This window comes from Engystomops pustulosus, chromosome 7, assembly GCF_040894005.1.
Source record: "Engystomops pustulosus chromosome 7, aEngPut4.maternal, whole genome shotgun sequence".
In the NCBI taxonomy this organism is placed as follows: domain Eukaryota; kingdom Metazoa; phylum Chordata; class Amphibia; order Anura; family Leptodactylidae; genus Engystomops; species Engystomops pustulosus.
In genome coordinates this window covers 16074192-16090696 of record NC_092417.1, presented here as the reverse complement: position 1 = coordinate 16090696, position 16505 = coordinate 16074192, and the positions used below count along the sequence as shown (strand labels likewise).

General features: G+C 41.9%; 1 protein-coding gene across 8 annotated transcripts in view; it reads left to right on the top strand.

Annotated features, from left to right (window-relative positions):
• The window catches only part of MEF2D (myocyte enhancer factor 2D), a 121636-nt gene that overhangs the window by 71927 nt on the left and 33204 nt on the right, over positions 1–16505 (top strand). For all 8 annotated transcript variants that reach the window (XM_072114918.1, XM_072114914.1, XM_072114916.1 and 5 more), the window contains one exon: positions 12493–12722. In XM_072114918.1, the coding sequence (XP_071971019.1) occupies positions 12669–12722 (54 nt within the window). In that variant the 5' untranslated portion in view covers positions 12493–12668. The remainder of the gene's footprint in view (positions 1–12492; positions 12723–16505) is intronic.

Genomic DNA, 16505 nt, shown 5'->3' with positions numbered 1-16505 from the left:
GATCTCTCACACAGCCCCCTCCATCTTATTTTGATCGATTAGAAAACAGGGGTTATTAGGATTGTTGAAAACTTCTATATCTATAGTCTCTAGTAGTTGTCAGTGCACTTACCCACTGAGCTAGCACATTTTTATTACAGGGCTTTCATCACAGCGCCCCATACTGTTTTTTTTTAATTTTAGGTAGATAAACCAGATGCAATCAATATCACTGAAAAATGTTATATTTGTAGTCCTTGGTATTTTCAGTGGTCTTGCCTGCTGAGTCAGCACCTTAACATTTTTGAGTCCCCATCACAAGTTTTCCTATTTCCTCTCATTTTGTATAGACAAAATAATATGCTATCAATATCACTGAGAAATGTTATATTCGTATTGCCTGATATTGCCAGTGCTCTTACTCACTCAGCCTGCACCTTGACATTTCCTAGATCTATTCTCACAGCTCCTTCTGCTTCTTTTCATGCACAAAACCAGATGGGATCAATATCGAGTGATTTGTAGTTCTTGGTGCTCTTAACCACTAAACCCTCTATTTTTTTCTTTATAACACTTTGGTCATCTTTTAAAAATATAAAAAAAATTAATTAACAACAGCGGGATTTTTTTTCCCCATCAATATCCAGTGTAATATATTACCTAAGTCTCTTGGGAGCTACCACTATCTTCTGGAAGCTGATCACTGCCCCTTTAATTAGGTGTCCTTGCACACGGTGACCCCTGACCTTCCTGCGACACACTCGGGAATCAGTCCGGCTCATGGCCATCGGCGCACGTGTCGTGGAGCAGGGTGACGCCACTTATCGTGTTATTTGCACATGTAAAGCTTCACAATGGCGATTGACAGACGGCCGGCCGTGTAATTGGCCTGATCTGAAAGACAAGAGCATTCAGAGCGGCGCACGGAAATGAGCCGAGTGAATAGGCTCTCAGCGGGACTCCGATTGTTACTGGGATTCTCATGTCAAGAAGAGTTGGTGGCTTGTTCTTCCCCCAGTGTAAATTGTGTTTCCGTCACTTTTAAAGGGATCCTTTATCCACAAGATATGTCACATTAATACTTGTCGTCCTTGCGTTTATCACTTTCCCATCTTCCAATCAGCATCTCCTGCGTTTCAAAGTTCTCCAATTCCACTTCCCGTAGAGACAGGCCTTCAACATTTGCTTCCTTGGTAGCAGTTGCTAAGGGCAGAGGGCCATAGCAACAGACTTGATAGAGATGAGCAGTAATAAACAGCGGGAACTTACCAGAAGATAAATTTAGACATTGACTTAATGACAGCAGGGCTCAGTCTGGGTGGGCACCCTGTTAGTCGAGGTGTCGGCCTGTCTCTGTTATGCCTGGTGACGACCTCGTTATTTAATATCCCTGATGTCACATCCTCATCCTGTCTGAGGAGAGGAATTTTCCACCTTGTAGGAAAATCAGAGCTTAGAACTCAGAATTCTTCCTGGCCGTCTTCTTTCCTCTTGTGTTTTAGCTTAGGAGGACAAATTTTGGTGCCATGTGATGCCCGGCTCTTCCCTGGGGAAGTGAATGTGAAGAATTGTGTCTGTCAGGTGGCACGAACGTTTCTCCTCATAACGACACTATTGACTGACAGGAATGATACTGCGCCACCGTTTCTCCTCATCACAACACCATTGACTGACAGGAATGGTACTGTCCATTTCTCCTCGTCACGAAACAATTGACTGACAGGAATGGTACTGTACCATTTATTGTCATCACGAAACAATTGACTGACAGGAATGGTACTGTTCCATTTATTGTCATCACGAAACAATTGACTGACAGGAATGGTACTGTTCCATTTATTGTCATCACGAAACAATTGACTGACAGGAATGGTACTGTTCCTTTTCTCCTCGTCACGACACCATTGACTTGACTGACAGGAATGGTACTGTTTCATTTCCTCTTATCACCAAAAAATTGGCGAATGGAAATGGTACTGTTGCATTTCTTTCTCCTCATATTGACCCTGGTGACTGTCAGGAATGGTACTGTTCCATTTCTCCCTGACAACACCATTGACTGACTGTTATGAAAGGTACTGTTGCTTTGTTTCTCAACATCATTACCTGCAGGAATGGTACTGATCCACTGTTTCTCCTCATCACAACACCAGTGACTGACAGGAATTGTGCTGTTCCCTCATTTCTCCTCCTCACAATACCAGTGACGGACAGGAATGGTACCGTTTTTCCACATAATTACATTATTGATAGACATGAATGGTACTGTTCCACCGTTTCATCTCGTCACAACACTATTGACTGACCATTTCTCCTCATGACACCCTTGACTGACAGGAATAGTACTGCTCCACCATTTCTTCTCCTCATGACACCACTGACTGACAGGAATGTTACTGTGCCACCATTTTTTCTCCTCATGACACCACTGACTGACAGGAATGTTACTGTCCCACCATTTTTTCTCCTCATGACACCACTGACTGACAGGAATAGTACTGTTCCACCATTTCTCCTCCTCATGACACCACTGACTGACTGACAGGAATGGTACTGTTCTGGACAATTACCTTGTACTTCCAGTCTCTCACGCTGCCCTCTCCTGACGTGTGGCTGGGTAACAGGTTATACGCCATTTTGTGGACAAGCTTTTAGAAGTTCACTTTAACTTTCCCTGCTTATTGACCATTGGGATAGATCTATTTCTGGACTTTCCACTTGGGGTGTACTGGGATTTACAGGATTAGGTAGAACAGATTCCTATAATTATTTTGGGGAGTTTGGCTTAGAAGTTGGAATATTGCAGATTTATGTCCCGGGATTCTCTTCCAATAACACCTGATTCATGGTGATCTGAATTCTTACAAAAAAGTTATTGTTTACCTTCGGTCAGTTTACTTTGCTATTGACTACATACATTCTTCTGTTCTCTGTTATCAGCCACTATTGGTCAAGATGACTGGAAGTCCAGAAAAATAAAATTCTCTTTTCACCTCACGGTGACCATTTTATCTCACATATCTCTAGTTCTGAGAAAGCGTTACATATAGATGTGTGACTGATAGCAGCCACTTCTCTTTTTAAGCTGCAAGCGTTTCACTTTAAAACATATACAAAGAGATGAATCACTATGTCATTCTGAGTTACATCCTGTATTATACCCCAGAGCTGCACTCACTATTCTGCTGCTGGTGCAGTCACTGTGTACATACATGACATTACTTATCCTGTACTGATCCTGAGTTACATCCTGTATTATACCCCAGAGCTGTACTCACTATTCTGCTGCTGGTGCAGTCACTGTGTACATACATGATATTACTTATCATGTACTGATCCTGAGTTACATCCTGTATTATACCCCAGAGCTGCACTCACTATTCTGCTGCTGGTGCAGTCACTGTGTACATACATGACATTACTTATCCTGTACTGATCCTGAGTTACATCCTGTATTATACTCCAGAGCTGCACTCACTATTCTGCTGCTGGTGCAGTCACTGTGTACATACATGGCATTACTTATCCTGTACTGATCCTGAGTTACATCCTGTATTATACCCCAGAGCTGTACTCAGTATTCTGCTGCTGGTGCAGTCACTGTGTACATACATGACATTACTTATCCTGTACTGATCCTGAGTTACATCCTGTATTATACCCCAGAGCTGCACTCACTATTCTGCTGCTGGTGCAGTCACTGTGTACATACATGACATTACTTATCCTGTACTGATCCTGAGTTACATCCTGTATTATACCCCAGAGCTGCACTCACTATTCTGCTGCTGGTGCAGTCACTGTGTACATACATGACATTACTTATCCTGTACTGTTCCTGAGTTACATCCTGTATTATACTCCAGAGCTGCACTCACTATTCTGCTGGTGGAGCTGTCGCCGTTTGCATACATACCATTACTTACTTTGTATGTACATAGTGTCTTGTACATCGTGTATTTAAAATATCCCTTTAAGTAGATGCAATGTTTTACTGTTTTCTCTAAATGCTTCTGTCAATGTGGTTGTCAGCCAAGGAGATTCTCTGTACATCAGATATATGGGAATCTCTAGCGGGTGATTTATGTGTGTCATCTCTGTTATCACCAGTGCATCATGGGAGATGTAACCCAGTGACACGTGGAGCGCCATGATTGATGATTGAATTGCATCCACCAGATAAGATACAGCAGGTCCTCACCAGATTATCAGCAATGGCCATTAGCAGGTTGATACTATACAGTCACGCTCATGAGAATAATTGATCACACAGTAATCCACGGTCTGTCACTAGAGTACTAAGCAGGTGGCATGATGATGAGAACTTCCTTTTAAAGGGGTTGTCTATAATGAGTTTCTAGCAAGAATGACATCCTGTCACTAGAGGTTGTCTCTGTTCTTGCAGCTCAAACCCATTTACCCAAGACTGAGCCGCAGTACCAGATATAACCACTAGACAGTTGTGGTGCTCTCTTTAGGGAACTTAATTACACGCTGGGCAACGTTTTAAAGGTTTAAAGAGGACCTGTCACCAAATTGTGACCACCCTGAGTAACAATGCCTGCTGATAAAGGGTTACAAGTCCTCTCCATATCACCTAAAATTAGCTGCCAGTGGAGCTCTGTACCTTAATTGCAGATGTTTTTCTGATATTCAAATTTCTGACTCATGTCTGGTGTTTGTGACTCTTCTCTCTCTCAGGCTAGCAGGGAACCACACCCCACTATTTTGACTGACAGCTCTGTGTCTCTTCAAATCCCTGCTCTGCCCCCTTCTACTGAGGGACCGTCTCCTAATATTCTACCACAGACATATAAAGCTTTATGTACAGATGGGAAATATTGTGTCAATCTTTTTACACGTTGCCTTGTGTTACATTCATGACGTGTGACCAGTGACATCATCGCAGGTCCTTAAGCCTTCTAAGAATAGCAAACTGTACGCCATGTATGTGATCACATGAAATCGCAGCAGCCTCCATGGAGGATGGAGAGGAGTAGAAGTCCATGGAGGCTGCTGTGACTTCATGTGCTCACATGCATGGGGTACAGTTTGCTATTATTAAAAGTCTAAAGTACCTGAGATGATGTCAATTTGGTCAAATGACATGAACTGTGACCAGTAAGGAGGCATAAGGCATGGGGAGGAGTAGATGGGAGGGGCCTGATGAAAAAGACACGCCCCCTCTGATGCCAGGTGATATAAAAGGTGATTAATGTGGATGTAAGCGAAAAAAATTTTAGCTTAAAAAAGGGGGTCAGTCAGTTATTAGTACTCTATAGGAACCTGTCACTGGCTATATATGTGCAAATAAGCTGACAGGTTCCCTTTTGAGTTTGCATTTATATCCATAGCTTGTAACCTTTTTTTCCCACAAAATATTCATTTACCCCTGTGGGACAAATCAAAAAATTGTGGCCTGGAGATCATAGTTGTAGCCCAGGGTCACTCCACATTTGCAATCTATTCCGACCCCGGAAAATGATGGTCAGGTAGTATCTCGTGTCCAAAATGACCTTAAATGGGAAGGGGAGTCATATTTTTTAATGTATCTGTGTCCCGCCTGTATTCATGGTTTATAAGTTGGACCCTGTGGTCTCAATTCGCTCAAAATTCTGGTTTGTCCTAATAAAGAAGGCTACAACTGTGATCCAGCCACTAAGTCAAACTTTAACACCCCCTGCCCCCACCTCTGGCTGCCGAAGGCAATTAACTGGCTGTAGTCAGGATGCGGGTCCTCCGAACTCCCTCGACTCCTCAATACAGTATTAATATATCTGGAAAATAAACATTTGGTTTCAGGAACGTAAGAAAATAAACAAAAAGTTTGGGAGGGGGGAGTTGTTACTGAGGGAGGACGGGTCCCCTCCTGTGCTGGACAGCAGCCCATCAGAGAGAGCGGAGCGAACATCGGGGTCGGGAATGTAAACTAATGAACCCCTCAAGGGCGTATGTTGTCTTTTTATTTAGAGTGAAATTTTTAGGTTTTTTCCTTTCATTTTTGTGGGGGTTTTTTTTTTTTGTTTTTGGTAGTTTTTTTAATTTTTTTTTTAAATCAAGTAGATGGGCTCCGTATACAGCATTAAAGAGAGTCCATTGGGTTGAATATGTGTACCAAATCACATGGGCAAAGACTGGATCAGAACTGACAGAACCTGGATCAGAACCGACAAGTTTTCTAGGTCTCGCTAGTAACAGCAGGGAGTTACAACAAGTCTAGAACCTACCTCAAGCACTTGATTGGTGTGGGTACATGAGTATATGCCCCATTAGAATGTCACATATAGGGCATTAGTTTATGGTCCGGCACATGTGTGTTGTGTCTGTGGGCAGTTGTCATGCGCTGGGGTGTAAACCTGTCCGGTACATCAGTGCTGCTTGTAATTGCATTTTTTTGGCTATCCTATAAGTCCAGAACAAATTCAGGCAGTGGGTGGAGCCAGTAGTGGATTGTAATATAGGTGGTTTGGGCAGTAGCTCGGGGCCCAAATCCTCTAAGGGGCCCATGGTCACCCAAACCACCCACCAAATTTTATATACTGAGATGGACCTTCATCCATGAAATCACCGTACAGCTGCTCTCAATACGTATGTACACAAAAGCCCTTTGAGGACCTTGGAAGGTCCTCCAACGGTCCTGAAACCGCAGATTGTAACCAGCAGAAGAGACTCCTCCTCCATAAGAAGCGAGGAAGTGTAGGAAGTGATTACAGACTTGTTAGGGCTATGATACTCCAACAGTCCAGGGCCCATGATATTCCTAATCCAACCCTGGGTGGAGCTTACCAACAGCACTTGCCTGAACTGGGACCACCCTCATGACAATTTGCATATCAAATGTCCGAAATTCTCTGAATGTCAGAAAGTGTATGGACCCATGTCTCGCCATAAACCTCTATGGCGGTGACGGAGATCGGTGATCGGCGCTCACCGATCTCCATCAGCTCCATAGAGTCGAATGGAGCAGAACGGTCATGGGCGGCCGTCTGCTCCATTGCTCTGCTGGAGCGACGAGGGGTCCGACGGAGGTACGCGGGACCCCATCTGACCCCTCGTTTTCATGATCTTTGGGGGTCTCAGCACTGAGACCCCCACTGATTAAGCCAGTTAGGCCCCATCCCGTCAATAGGGTCTAACTTTAGTTAGTGGGAAAACCCCTTTAATTGCAACTTTTTAAACAAATTTTAGGCTTTAATTTATGTTCATCTTGAGAAAATATTTTGCAGTTTTTTTCCTTTTTTCAAATATTTCGTCTTTTCCGTAAATAGATTGAAGGACAAATCCCGTCCCTTGATTATTGTTGTTTCTCAAATAGGAACGGGCAAATTCCCGTAAGCCAACATGGCACCAAAATCGGAATCCATAAATAATTTTTTTTTTTTTTTTTTAAATATATTCAGAATAGACCTGCCTATAAAATATCCACCTGTTTGCCTCCGAAATTTGTATTTTTTTTTTCTCGTCTTACTATCCTTTAAAAATACAGTTTCCTGCCAAATATTTGGAGCAGGTTGTTTTTATTAAATATTTGTTACAATCTACAAATAAAAAAATAAAAAAAAATCTGCATTCCGACCTTTGACGCGATGACTTGGACATAAAAATCTGTTTAAAAATGGTAATTTTTTGTACGTTAAACATTTGTGTTCTCAAACTGTTTTTAGCAAAACGTTCGGGCCCGTGGCAGGGTAAACGTTCCGCATAGTTTACTTTTCTGAAGGGAAATCCAAGCAGCCTTGTAAGGTTTCGTTACATTTTGCCTTCTTTTTTAAAATCAACTTTTTTTTTTTTTTAAATATGTGTATATTTTTTTCATTTTTGTTTTTATTGTAATTTGTTTTCTTAATGTTAGGGAACCTTTATTTTTTTTTTAACTTTGCTAATTTATATTTGAACGATAACTGCCGCTTTTAGAATTCAACTGCCATTTTGTATGGTGGCTCCAGAGGGCCAAAAAAGTTGAATTCTCATATCCCACAATTATGTGGTCGGAATGAGGCCGACAGTGTCTCGTACCGCAGTGATTGACGCATCCGATCCTGTTGTAGGTGAAAATGAGGCCTGAGACCTGGAGACCCCCCCCATGTGGCTTCCTCATCACTTGCATATTTTGAGCCGTGTGTCATGGGGATTTTGTTACCGGCTCGAAGGGATGTAGCTAATTACAGAGAGGAAGTAGATTTCAGAAAGGGAAGTGCTAAGAACCCAGAGGTGTAAGGTTCTGAATAAGTACAAGGATGTGCTGGTGGGAAAAACAACAGGACAGAGCCTATAAGACCTCACCCAGCTTTCCCGGATTCCCTGCTCCTGTGCTACCCATGCTACATAACATTTTAAGCCTTTATTGTTCTGCCCCCACCTCCCAGAACCGAATTTTTTTTTTTCTGGAAAGAGCGCCACTCTTCTCCGCAGGTGGTGTGTGGTATTGCAGTACCACTAAATTACAGTAAAAGGGACTGAACTTTCATAGCAATTCTGTTTTTGACAGGAAGCCATTTTTTGGGGTTTTTGTTTTCCCATTCTCAGACAACCCCTGGATCAGGTGCTTGAATGAAGCCCTCTATCTGTAATGTCATCTGTCTTTTTCTCACACACAGGTAGTGTTTTTTTTTTTCCTCCCTCTTTGCTAAAGATAGATCTGCAGATTTTTAATTAGCAGATGGAGCAACACCGACATAATTAGCCGCGGTGCAGTCGTGAGCGGGTGTTCTTGTGAATTGCAGCACTTGCACGGAGGCCACGCGCTAATGCGCGACTTACACCCCTCTATCGTCAGGAGATCATACATATTATAACAACCCAGCTTTCCTCTCTCACCTCTGCAGGGTATGACTGCCCAGAGAGCCGGCGGTGGAGTCAAGGGAAAAATGGAGAATAATATACTTAAAGTGGAACTCACTGTTAAAACCCTCCATCTATGTACAAAAATATAATTACTATAATACTTCCCCCTATGTACAAGAATATAACTACTATAATACTGCCCCCTATGTGCAAGTATATAATTACTATAATACTGCCCCCTATGTACAAGAATATAATTACTATAATACTGCCCCCTATGTACAAGAATATAACTACTATAATACTGCCCCCTATGTACAAGAATATAACTACTATAATACTGCCCCCTATGTACAAGAATATAACTACTATAATACTGCCCCCTTTGTACAGGAATATAACTACTATAATACTGCCCCCTATGTACAAGAATATAACTACTATAATGCTGCCCCCTATGTACAGGAATATAACTACTATAATACTGCCCCCTATGTACAAGAATATAACTACTATAATACTGCCCCCTATGTGCAAGTATATAATTACTATAATACTGCCCCCTATGTACAGGAATATAACTACTATAATACTGCCCCCTATGTACAGGAATATAACTACTATAATACTGCCCCCTATGTACAGGAATATAACTACTATAATACTGCCCCCTATGTACAGGAATATAACTACTATAATACTGCCCCCTATGTACAGGAATATAACTACTATAATACTGTCCCCTATGTACAGGAATATAACTACTATAATACTGCCCCTATGTACAAGAATATAACTACTATAATACTGCCCCCCTATGTACAAGAATATAACCACTATACTACTGCCCCCTATGTACAAGAATATAACTACTATAATACTGCCCCCTATATACAAGACTATAACTACTATAATACTGCCCCCTATGTACAGGAATATAACTACTATAATACTGCCCCCTATGTACAGGAATATAACTACTATAATACTGCCCCCTATGTACAGGAATATAACTACTATAATACTGCCCCCTATGTACAGGAATATAACTACTATAATACTGCCCCCTATGTACAAGAATATAACTACTATAATACTGCCCCCTATGTACAAGAATATAACTACTATAATACTGCCCCCTATGTACAGGAATATAACTACTATAATACTGCCCCCTATGTACAGGAATATAACTACTATAATACTGTTCCCCTTGGGTGACTATATAACAGCTGTCTATGGGATTGGTGGACTCCTCAGGTAGCCCCTGAGAAGGGTATACAGCTGTATACAGCCATGGTCGTGCTGCCTCCATGTTACATTGCACTTTCTGCTCTCAGCTGCTTTTCCAAAACACATTTTGGGAATCTGACCTGTTCCAACTTTTTTTCCCCCCTCCTTCGCTCTCTCAGGCTTTTCCTGGCCTGAGAATCTTACAGTGGAAAAGCTATTTTTATACCGTGCCTCGGCTATTTTTGGGACGGCAAGTGTAAAATTCCTCCTCTCAAAAACAATGGAGTGTACAGCGGAGAACAATTCGTGGAGACGGCGGGCCTTTGGCGTTCCTTGGCTGCCCTCTCCGCCCCCGCACACACATCACACACTCAGGGTCCTGTACTGCGTTGTCCTAATGCAGTGACTCGCGCCTTGTGCTCCGGACAACAAAGAAAGCTTCCTGTTATGTACGTACGCGTCCAAAAAGCTTCTCCGTAATAAATAGATTCAGCTGTGGAACGGTTTAGATTTGAGCTGAAGTTTATTTTATCTGGGTCCAGAGACTAAAAAAATTAACTTTGGTTAATCTGTTATCAATTTTTTGCCTACATTTAAAAAAAATAAATAAAATTAGATATGTGTAATGAGATATCTTAGTATTGTATATATGTTTCTACATTTTCATACAGGTGTTTATAAAACTGTAACCATATTATTATTTTTTTTTTTATTAATTTTTAACTTTTTTTTACTGTCTACTTTCCACTGGAGTTAAATCTGCTTGTGTGGTCATCTCCGTCACTTAATTTTTTCTGGAATTTTTGGTTGCCATTTGAAATATGAATAAAATAAAAATATATATATATATATATATATATATATATATATATATATATATATATATATATATATTTGAAGAGTATCTCACTGACCTTTTAGCTGTCATTTAAAGTTTAGTAAATAACTTTACTTACCGTGAATTACCACTTTTTGAGTTGGTCTTTTCGAATAAACATGTTCTTTTGTTTAGTTACCGTATTTTTCGGACTATAAGGCGCACAAAAAAATCCTTTGATTTTCTCAGAAATCAAAGATGCGCCTTATAGTCCGGTGCGCCTTATATATGAACCATACATACAGACAACAGCTGCCTTGTACTGTGCACAGGTCTGCCCCCTGCTGGTCATTCATCCTTATAATCAGGTGCGCCTTATATATGAACCTAGACGTTTTAGCAGGCAATAATTTATGGTGCGCCTTATAGTCCGAAAAATACTGTATTCCTCGTGGAAATGTATCAATAAGTTGACAGTTAGACTGTTCCCCTTTCAATTTGTTGAAGGGGAATGTCCTTGCACTGATTGGACAGTTTCAAAGTGAGCAGATTAGCCTAGACCAGTGGTGGCGAACCTATGGCACGGGTGCCAGAGGTGGCACTCAGAGCCCTTTCTATGGGCACTCAAGCCATCACCCCAGGACAGAATTCACCAAACACTGAATCTTCCTGCAGTCCCAGACAAATTAAGAAATGCTGCTCTCAGCGATATTCAACACTTCATTGGCTGTTTGGAACTGCGTGAAAAGTGAGAAGGTTTTGACAGAACTGCATTATCTTTGGAGGTCCTACTGCTGGACCCTCCATTCTTCCTGTACAGAGAGACCCTGGAGAGAAGCTACAATGATAATCTGAATGTGTCCTCCTTCTTTCAACTGGTGGCCTCTAGCAGCCGATACAATTTAAAGATGTGGAAGAACAGGTAGCAATAAGTTACAGATTAAAATTCCATGTTGGCACTTCACAGGAAATAAGTGGATTTCGGTTGTAGTTTGGGCACTCAGCCTCTAAAAGGTTCGCCATCACTGGCCTAGACTGACCACTCGCAGCTTTCCCATGGCAGTTGGGGGCGGTCCAGACTACAAAGTCAAATTTTCGTAGTCAGAGTAGACTTTTAATGTGATACGTTACTTTGTGCGCAGTTGGTGACAATCTGAAATAGCGGATTACATTGGGTGACAGGTGCTTTGCTAAATTATTCAGTAATTTGTAGCAGAATTAACATAAGAACTGTTTGTATTTTCAATATAGACGTCTCCCTAGAGATCAGATATAGCATGAAGTATATGTTAAAAAATTGTGTATAGTTTTTGTGCTTAGTCTTATGTGTCAGAGCGATTCATAGTCCCCTGCACTTGAGATTAGAGGATGGATTGTTCAGGGAAGTGGGGGCCTGATATATTGTGTGCCCAGCAGAATCGGCACCGCACCCTGGCAGCATAGTCCTGCACTTTCTGCCCCCATCAGCAAATTGTATAAGGGGGGGAGATAGTAAGAGTGATAATACATGATTGATTCTAAACTGTTAGAAGGCTTTGGGGAAAGTTTCTGCAGCCGAACAATGTGCATGGATTTCAGGATATTATCCCCAAGGGGGACGTGATTTAACAAGGCTGAACTCTGTCTGATGGGAACCATGCCTTTCACATGCTCTCTCTTCTCTCTCCCCTCATCTGTAGAACTGAAGGCAGCGAGAACCTCTGCGAACATCTGGACCCAGCGGACAAGTAACATGAACTGAAGGGAGACGAAGCAGGGGGGACTGTTTTGTAAATTGTAAAGAGAGGGGGGGATCAAAGACGGGAACCCATTCTCCGCAAGGTCTTCGCTCGGACAGTGAGGATTTACAGGAACCATGGGCAGGAAAAAGATTCAGATCCAGAGGATCACAGATGAGCGGAACAGACAGGTCAGTAACAACACAAAACTTTATATCTATGGGGACGAAGAACTGACCCCCGTTATTTCTCAGGTGATATGGGGTCGGGGAGCCGCTTATCTATCTTATCTGGGTCATTCGTTTTTAAGAATTAGATTTTAGGTACAGGAGTTTATGACTACTATAATGCTGCCTCCCCCACCCCATGAACAAGCATATAACTACTATAATACTGCCCCCTATGTACAAGAATATAACTACTATAATACTGCCCCCTATGTACAGGAATATAACTACTATAATACTGCCCCCTATGTACAAGAATATAACTACTATTATACTGCCCCCTATGTACAGGAATATAACTACTATAATACTGCCCCCTATGTACAAGAATATAACTACTATAATACTGCCCCCTATGTACAAGAATATAACTACTATAATACTGTCCCCTATGTACAAGACTATAACTACTATAATACTGCCCCCTATGTACAGGAATATAACTACTATAATACTGCCCCCTATGTACAAGAATATAACTACTATAATACTGCCCCCTATGTACAAGAATATAACTACTATAATACTGCCCCCTATGTACAAGAATATAACTACTATAATACTGCCCCCTATGTACAAGAATATAACTACTATAATACTGCTCCCTATGTACAAGAATATAACTACTATAATACTGCCCCCTATGTACAAGAATATAACTACTATAATACTGCCCCCTATGTACAGGAATATAACTACTATAATACTGCCCCCTATGTACAAGAATATAACTACTATAATACTGCCCCCTATGTCCTGGAAAATAACTGCTTTAATACTGCCCTTTCTGATCAAGTATATAGCTCCTCTATTAGTGCCTCATATGTATAAGAATATTCCTTAAAGTGGGATATTGTACGTCATTTTTACAGTCCTGAAAAGGGTTAAACAGTCCTTTGCGCCACTGTCACATGACATGCCCACAGGGCAGAATTTTGAAAGCCGGGGTTAAAAAGGCAAACCATATGAGTAGAAATTGTTTGCCCCGGGACTACAATGGGTTCAAGATGTCCTGCATTATTCTGCTCAAAAGAATAAACGTCCAAATTCTGTTTACAAGGCGTAATTATCCCGCCATATGTTCTCCCGCTATTTGTTTGTTTGATGTCATTAAATACACTGGCTGACTTTCAGGTATGTGAAGCAACAGAGTTACCATCCAGCAAACAGAGTACTGCAGGATCAGCCGTGCATCAGGATACTGTGTTTAAGGGGGAAAATGGAGAATTTCTTCAAAAATAGGAACATACTTGTCAGTTTTTGGCTTTGGGCTTTCTGTGCCTCCTGTAGCCCCATCTTCTGGTCAGAGTTGGAATACTCTAAAGCATTATCAAATCCATATGACTGTGGAATTTGGCCTCACTGCTGTGCCATGGCAGTTAGGGGGCGGTCCAGACTACATAGACTGATTTTGTAGTCAGAGTAGATTTTTTTTTAAATTTTACTTAATTGAAGCAATTGAGAAAATTGTCAAATTAATCAGATTACTATATTTCTATCTTGGCAAAGGATTGGGGTGTGGCATGAGGAAGGGCCGTCTTATTGTCGTTTCTTGTGGATCTTATGCCACTGACTGAATTTTAAGACAAGGAGACTCCTAAACCTTAGGCACAAAGCGACCTTAAAATTTTAGTAGGCATTGCTCCATCTTCTTCTTGGTCAAGAGTGACTTGTCCATAGTCGTGAGGACTGTCTTAAGCTCCACGTTAAACCTACCCCAGTACTCTCGAAATATTCCTGTTGGTCATTGGGTTTGAGAACCATGTCCATGTTGGTTGCCGGTAGTTTTTGACCAACCGTTCCTCCATTGTTCCCTAAGTTTTGCGACTACTGTGATCTCGGGAAGATGGTAAACTCCACGTGTGGTGGAAGTTATGCACCCCCTATAGTTACCCCACGGTAAAACAGTATATGGACAGGACGCACAGAGAAGCGTTTGTCACCTCGTCTCTAGTGACTTCCTGCTCGATTACAATCACTAGGACCATAACAGGAAGTAACCACTAGAGAGGAAACCAAAGAAACCAATGTAAATAAGGACGGGGCTGCAGGAATCGAGGGGTCAGCAGATTGGTGGGGGGTGCAGGTGTTAAGTCACTATTGAATTTTTTGAAGTTGCAGATGCAAGTCTTTGTGAGTGAGCGTCGGTACAATGCAGCCGCCCACATAGTGTACAATGTATACAATTGTTTTGGAAAGATAAAAGCCCCCGGCAGTTGTCCTTGTCACCGCTGCTTAGCTATTAACGCTGAACTCGCTCTCATTGTGCCTGTGGCTGCGAGACACGATGCCTGCCCCCCCTCTGTTATAGCTGACTAGTCTCATGACAAGCCGTGGTCTGCAAGCGCTCATTTCTACACAGCAAATGCCAACAAGCGAAATAACGGGAGATCGAGAAGCTGGAAGCCCCGACGGCCAATCGGATCAGGGCGTAGTGGAAGGCGTTAGTTTTTACCAAATTTCTGCTTAATTTTATCACCAAGTTTGTTCTAAAAGAAGATGTTCTTATATTCTTGTACTCCATGCATGGAGATCTCCTCCATCTTTAATTAATTTGCTCACTGCTGCCCCCTGATGGGTATATATGAACTAAATTAGTAAAGATCCCTTTAATCATGCCCTTAGTAGAAATCAGAGGGGGAAGATAGGGACTGATCAAACAAAACTTTCTAGGATAAAAAAAAAAATGCAATATTTATCTTATGGCTATAAACTTGGGGGTTTAAAGGGATTGTCCATGATTTAACATTGATGGCCTATCTGTAGAATCTGGACATGAAGAGCCGATCAACCCGGTGTAACCGCAGTTGTGGTTGAAAGCTGCAACTGCAGCTTCAATGTCAATTACTAGACAACCCCTTTAATTTACTTGCAGATTAGATACCTCGAGGAGGCACTGCAGAGGAATTTATCTTCTGATTGGAGGAGAACTGATTTGCATACTATTTCCTAAAGGATTCTGGGTGGGAATGCAAAAAACATTAATTTAAAGGGAAACTATAAGAACCACATAATTTTGGTTCGATTAAAATGGGTCCTACACGCGCCCAGTTCTGTATTTTGTTTACTTGTAAACCCCTATAAAATAAAGGGTTTACAAGGGTTAAACTACGCTTCAGTCACTTAGTACACGTGTCGGTAGCCCTGACTCCTCCCTATATCGTTGGAGGCGGATCTCTCCTCTGTTATGCTTCCGATTTTAATTTGGCGGGACATATAAAAGGTGTAACTAGGCATCTTAGCTTTGGTGCCCATAATCTACCCTCTTACCCTTTTTACTCTTTAATTGCCGTGTGCCAGTTACAATACACCAGGATTGCACCAGAAACGGTAGAGTCATGCCGGCCTCGATTTAATAGACCCCCGAGCTACATCTCCATCCCATGATCCCTCTGTACAAGAATCTGCTGCCCTCAGACCTCCACAGAGAGCGACGACCGGCGACTGTATTTTCCAGCTCCATGATCACAGCACTGATGGCAAAATGAGGCAGCGAGCAGCTGTTGTTTCTCTGTGGCGTGATGTCAGCATGAATGCCCGCATGCCCGGCTCATTAATGACACAGCCAGACGCTGGGCCCCCTGCATTCCATATCAGCAACTTGGGGAACGAAAGGGTTAATGGCTCTTAAAGTGCCCCCCCCCTCTCTCCCCCAACCTTCTGATACCACAGACAAGGCCAATCCTAATGACTTGCAACTTTTTTCTTTGATTTGGATGTCTCGGAGACATGAGCTAGTGCCTCCTA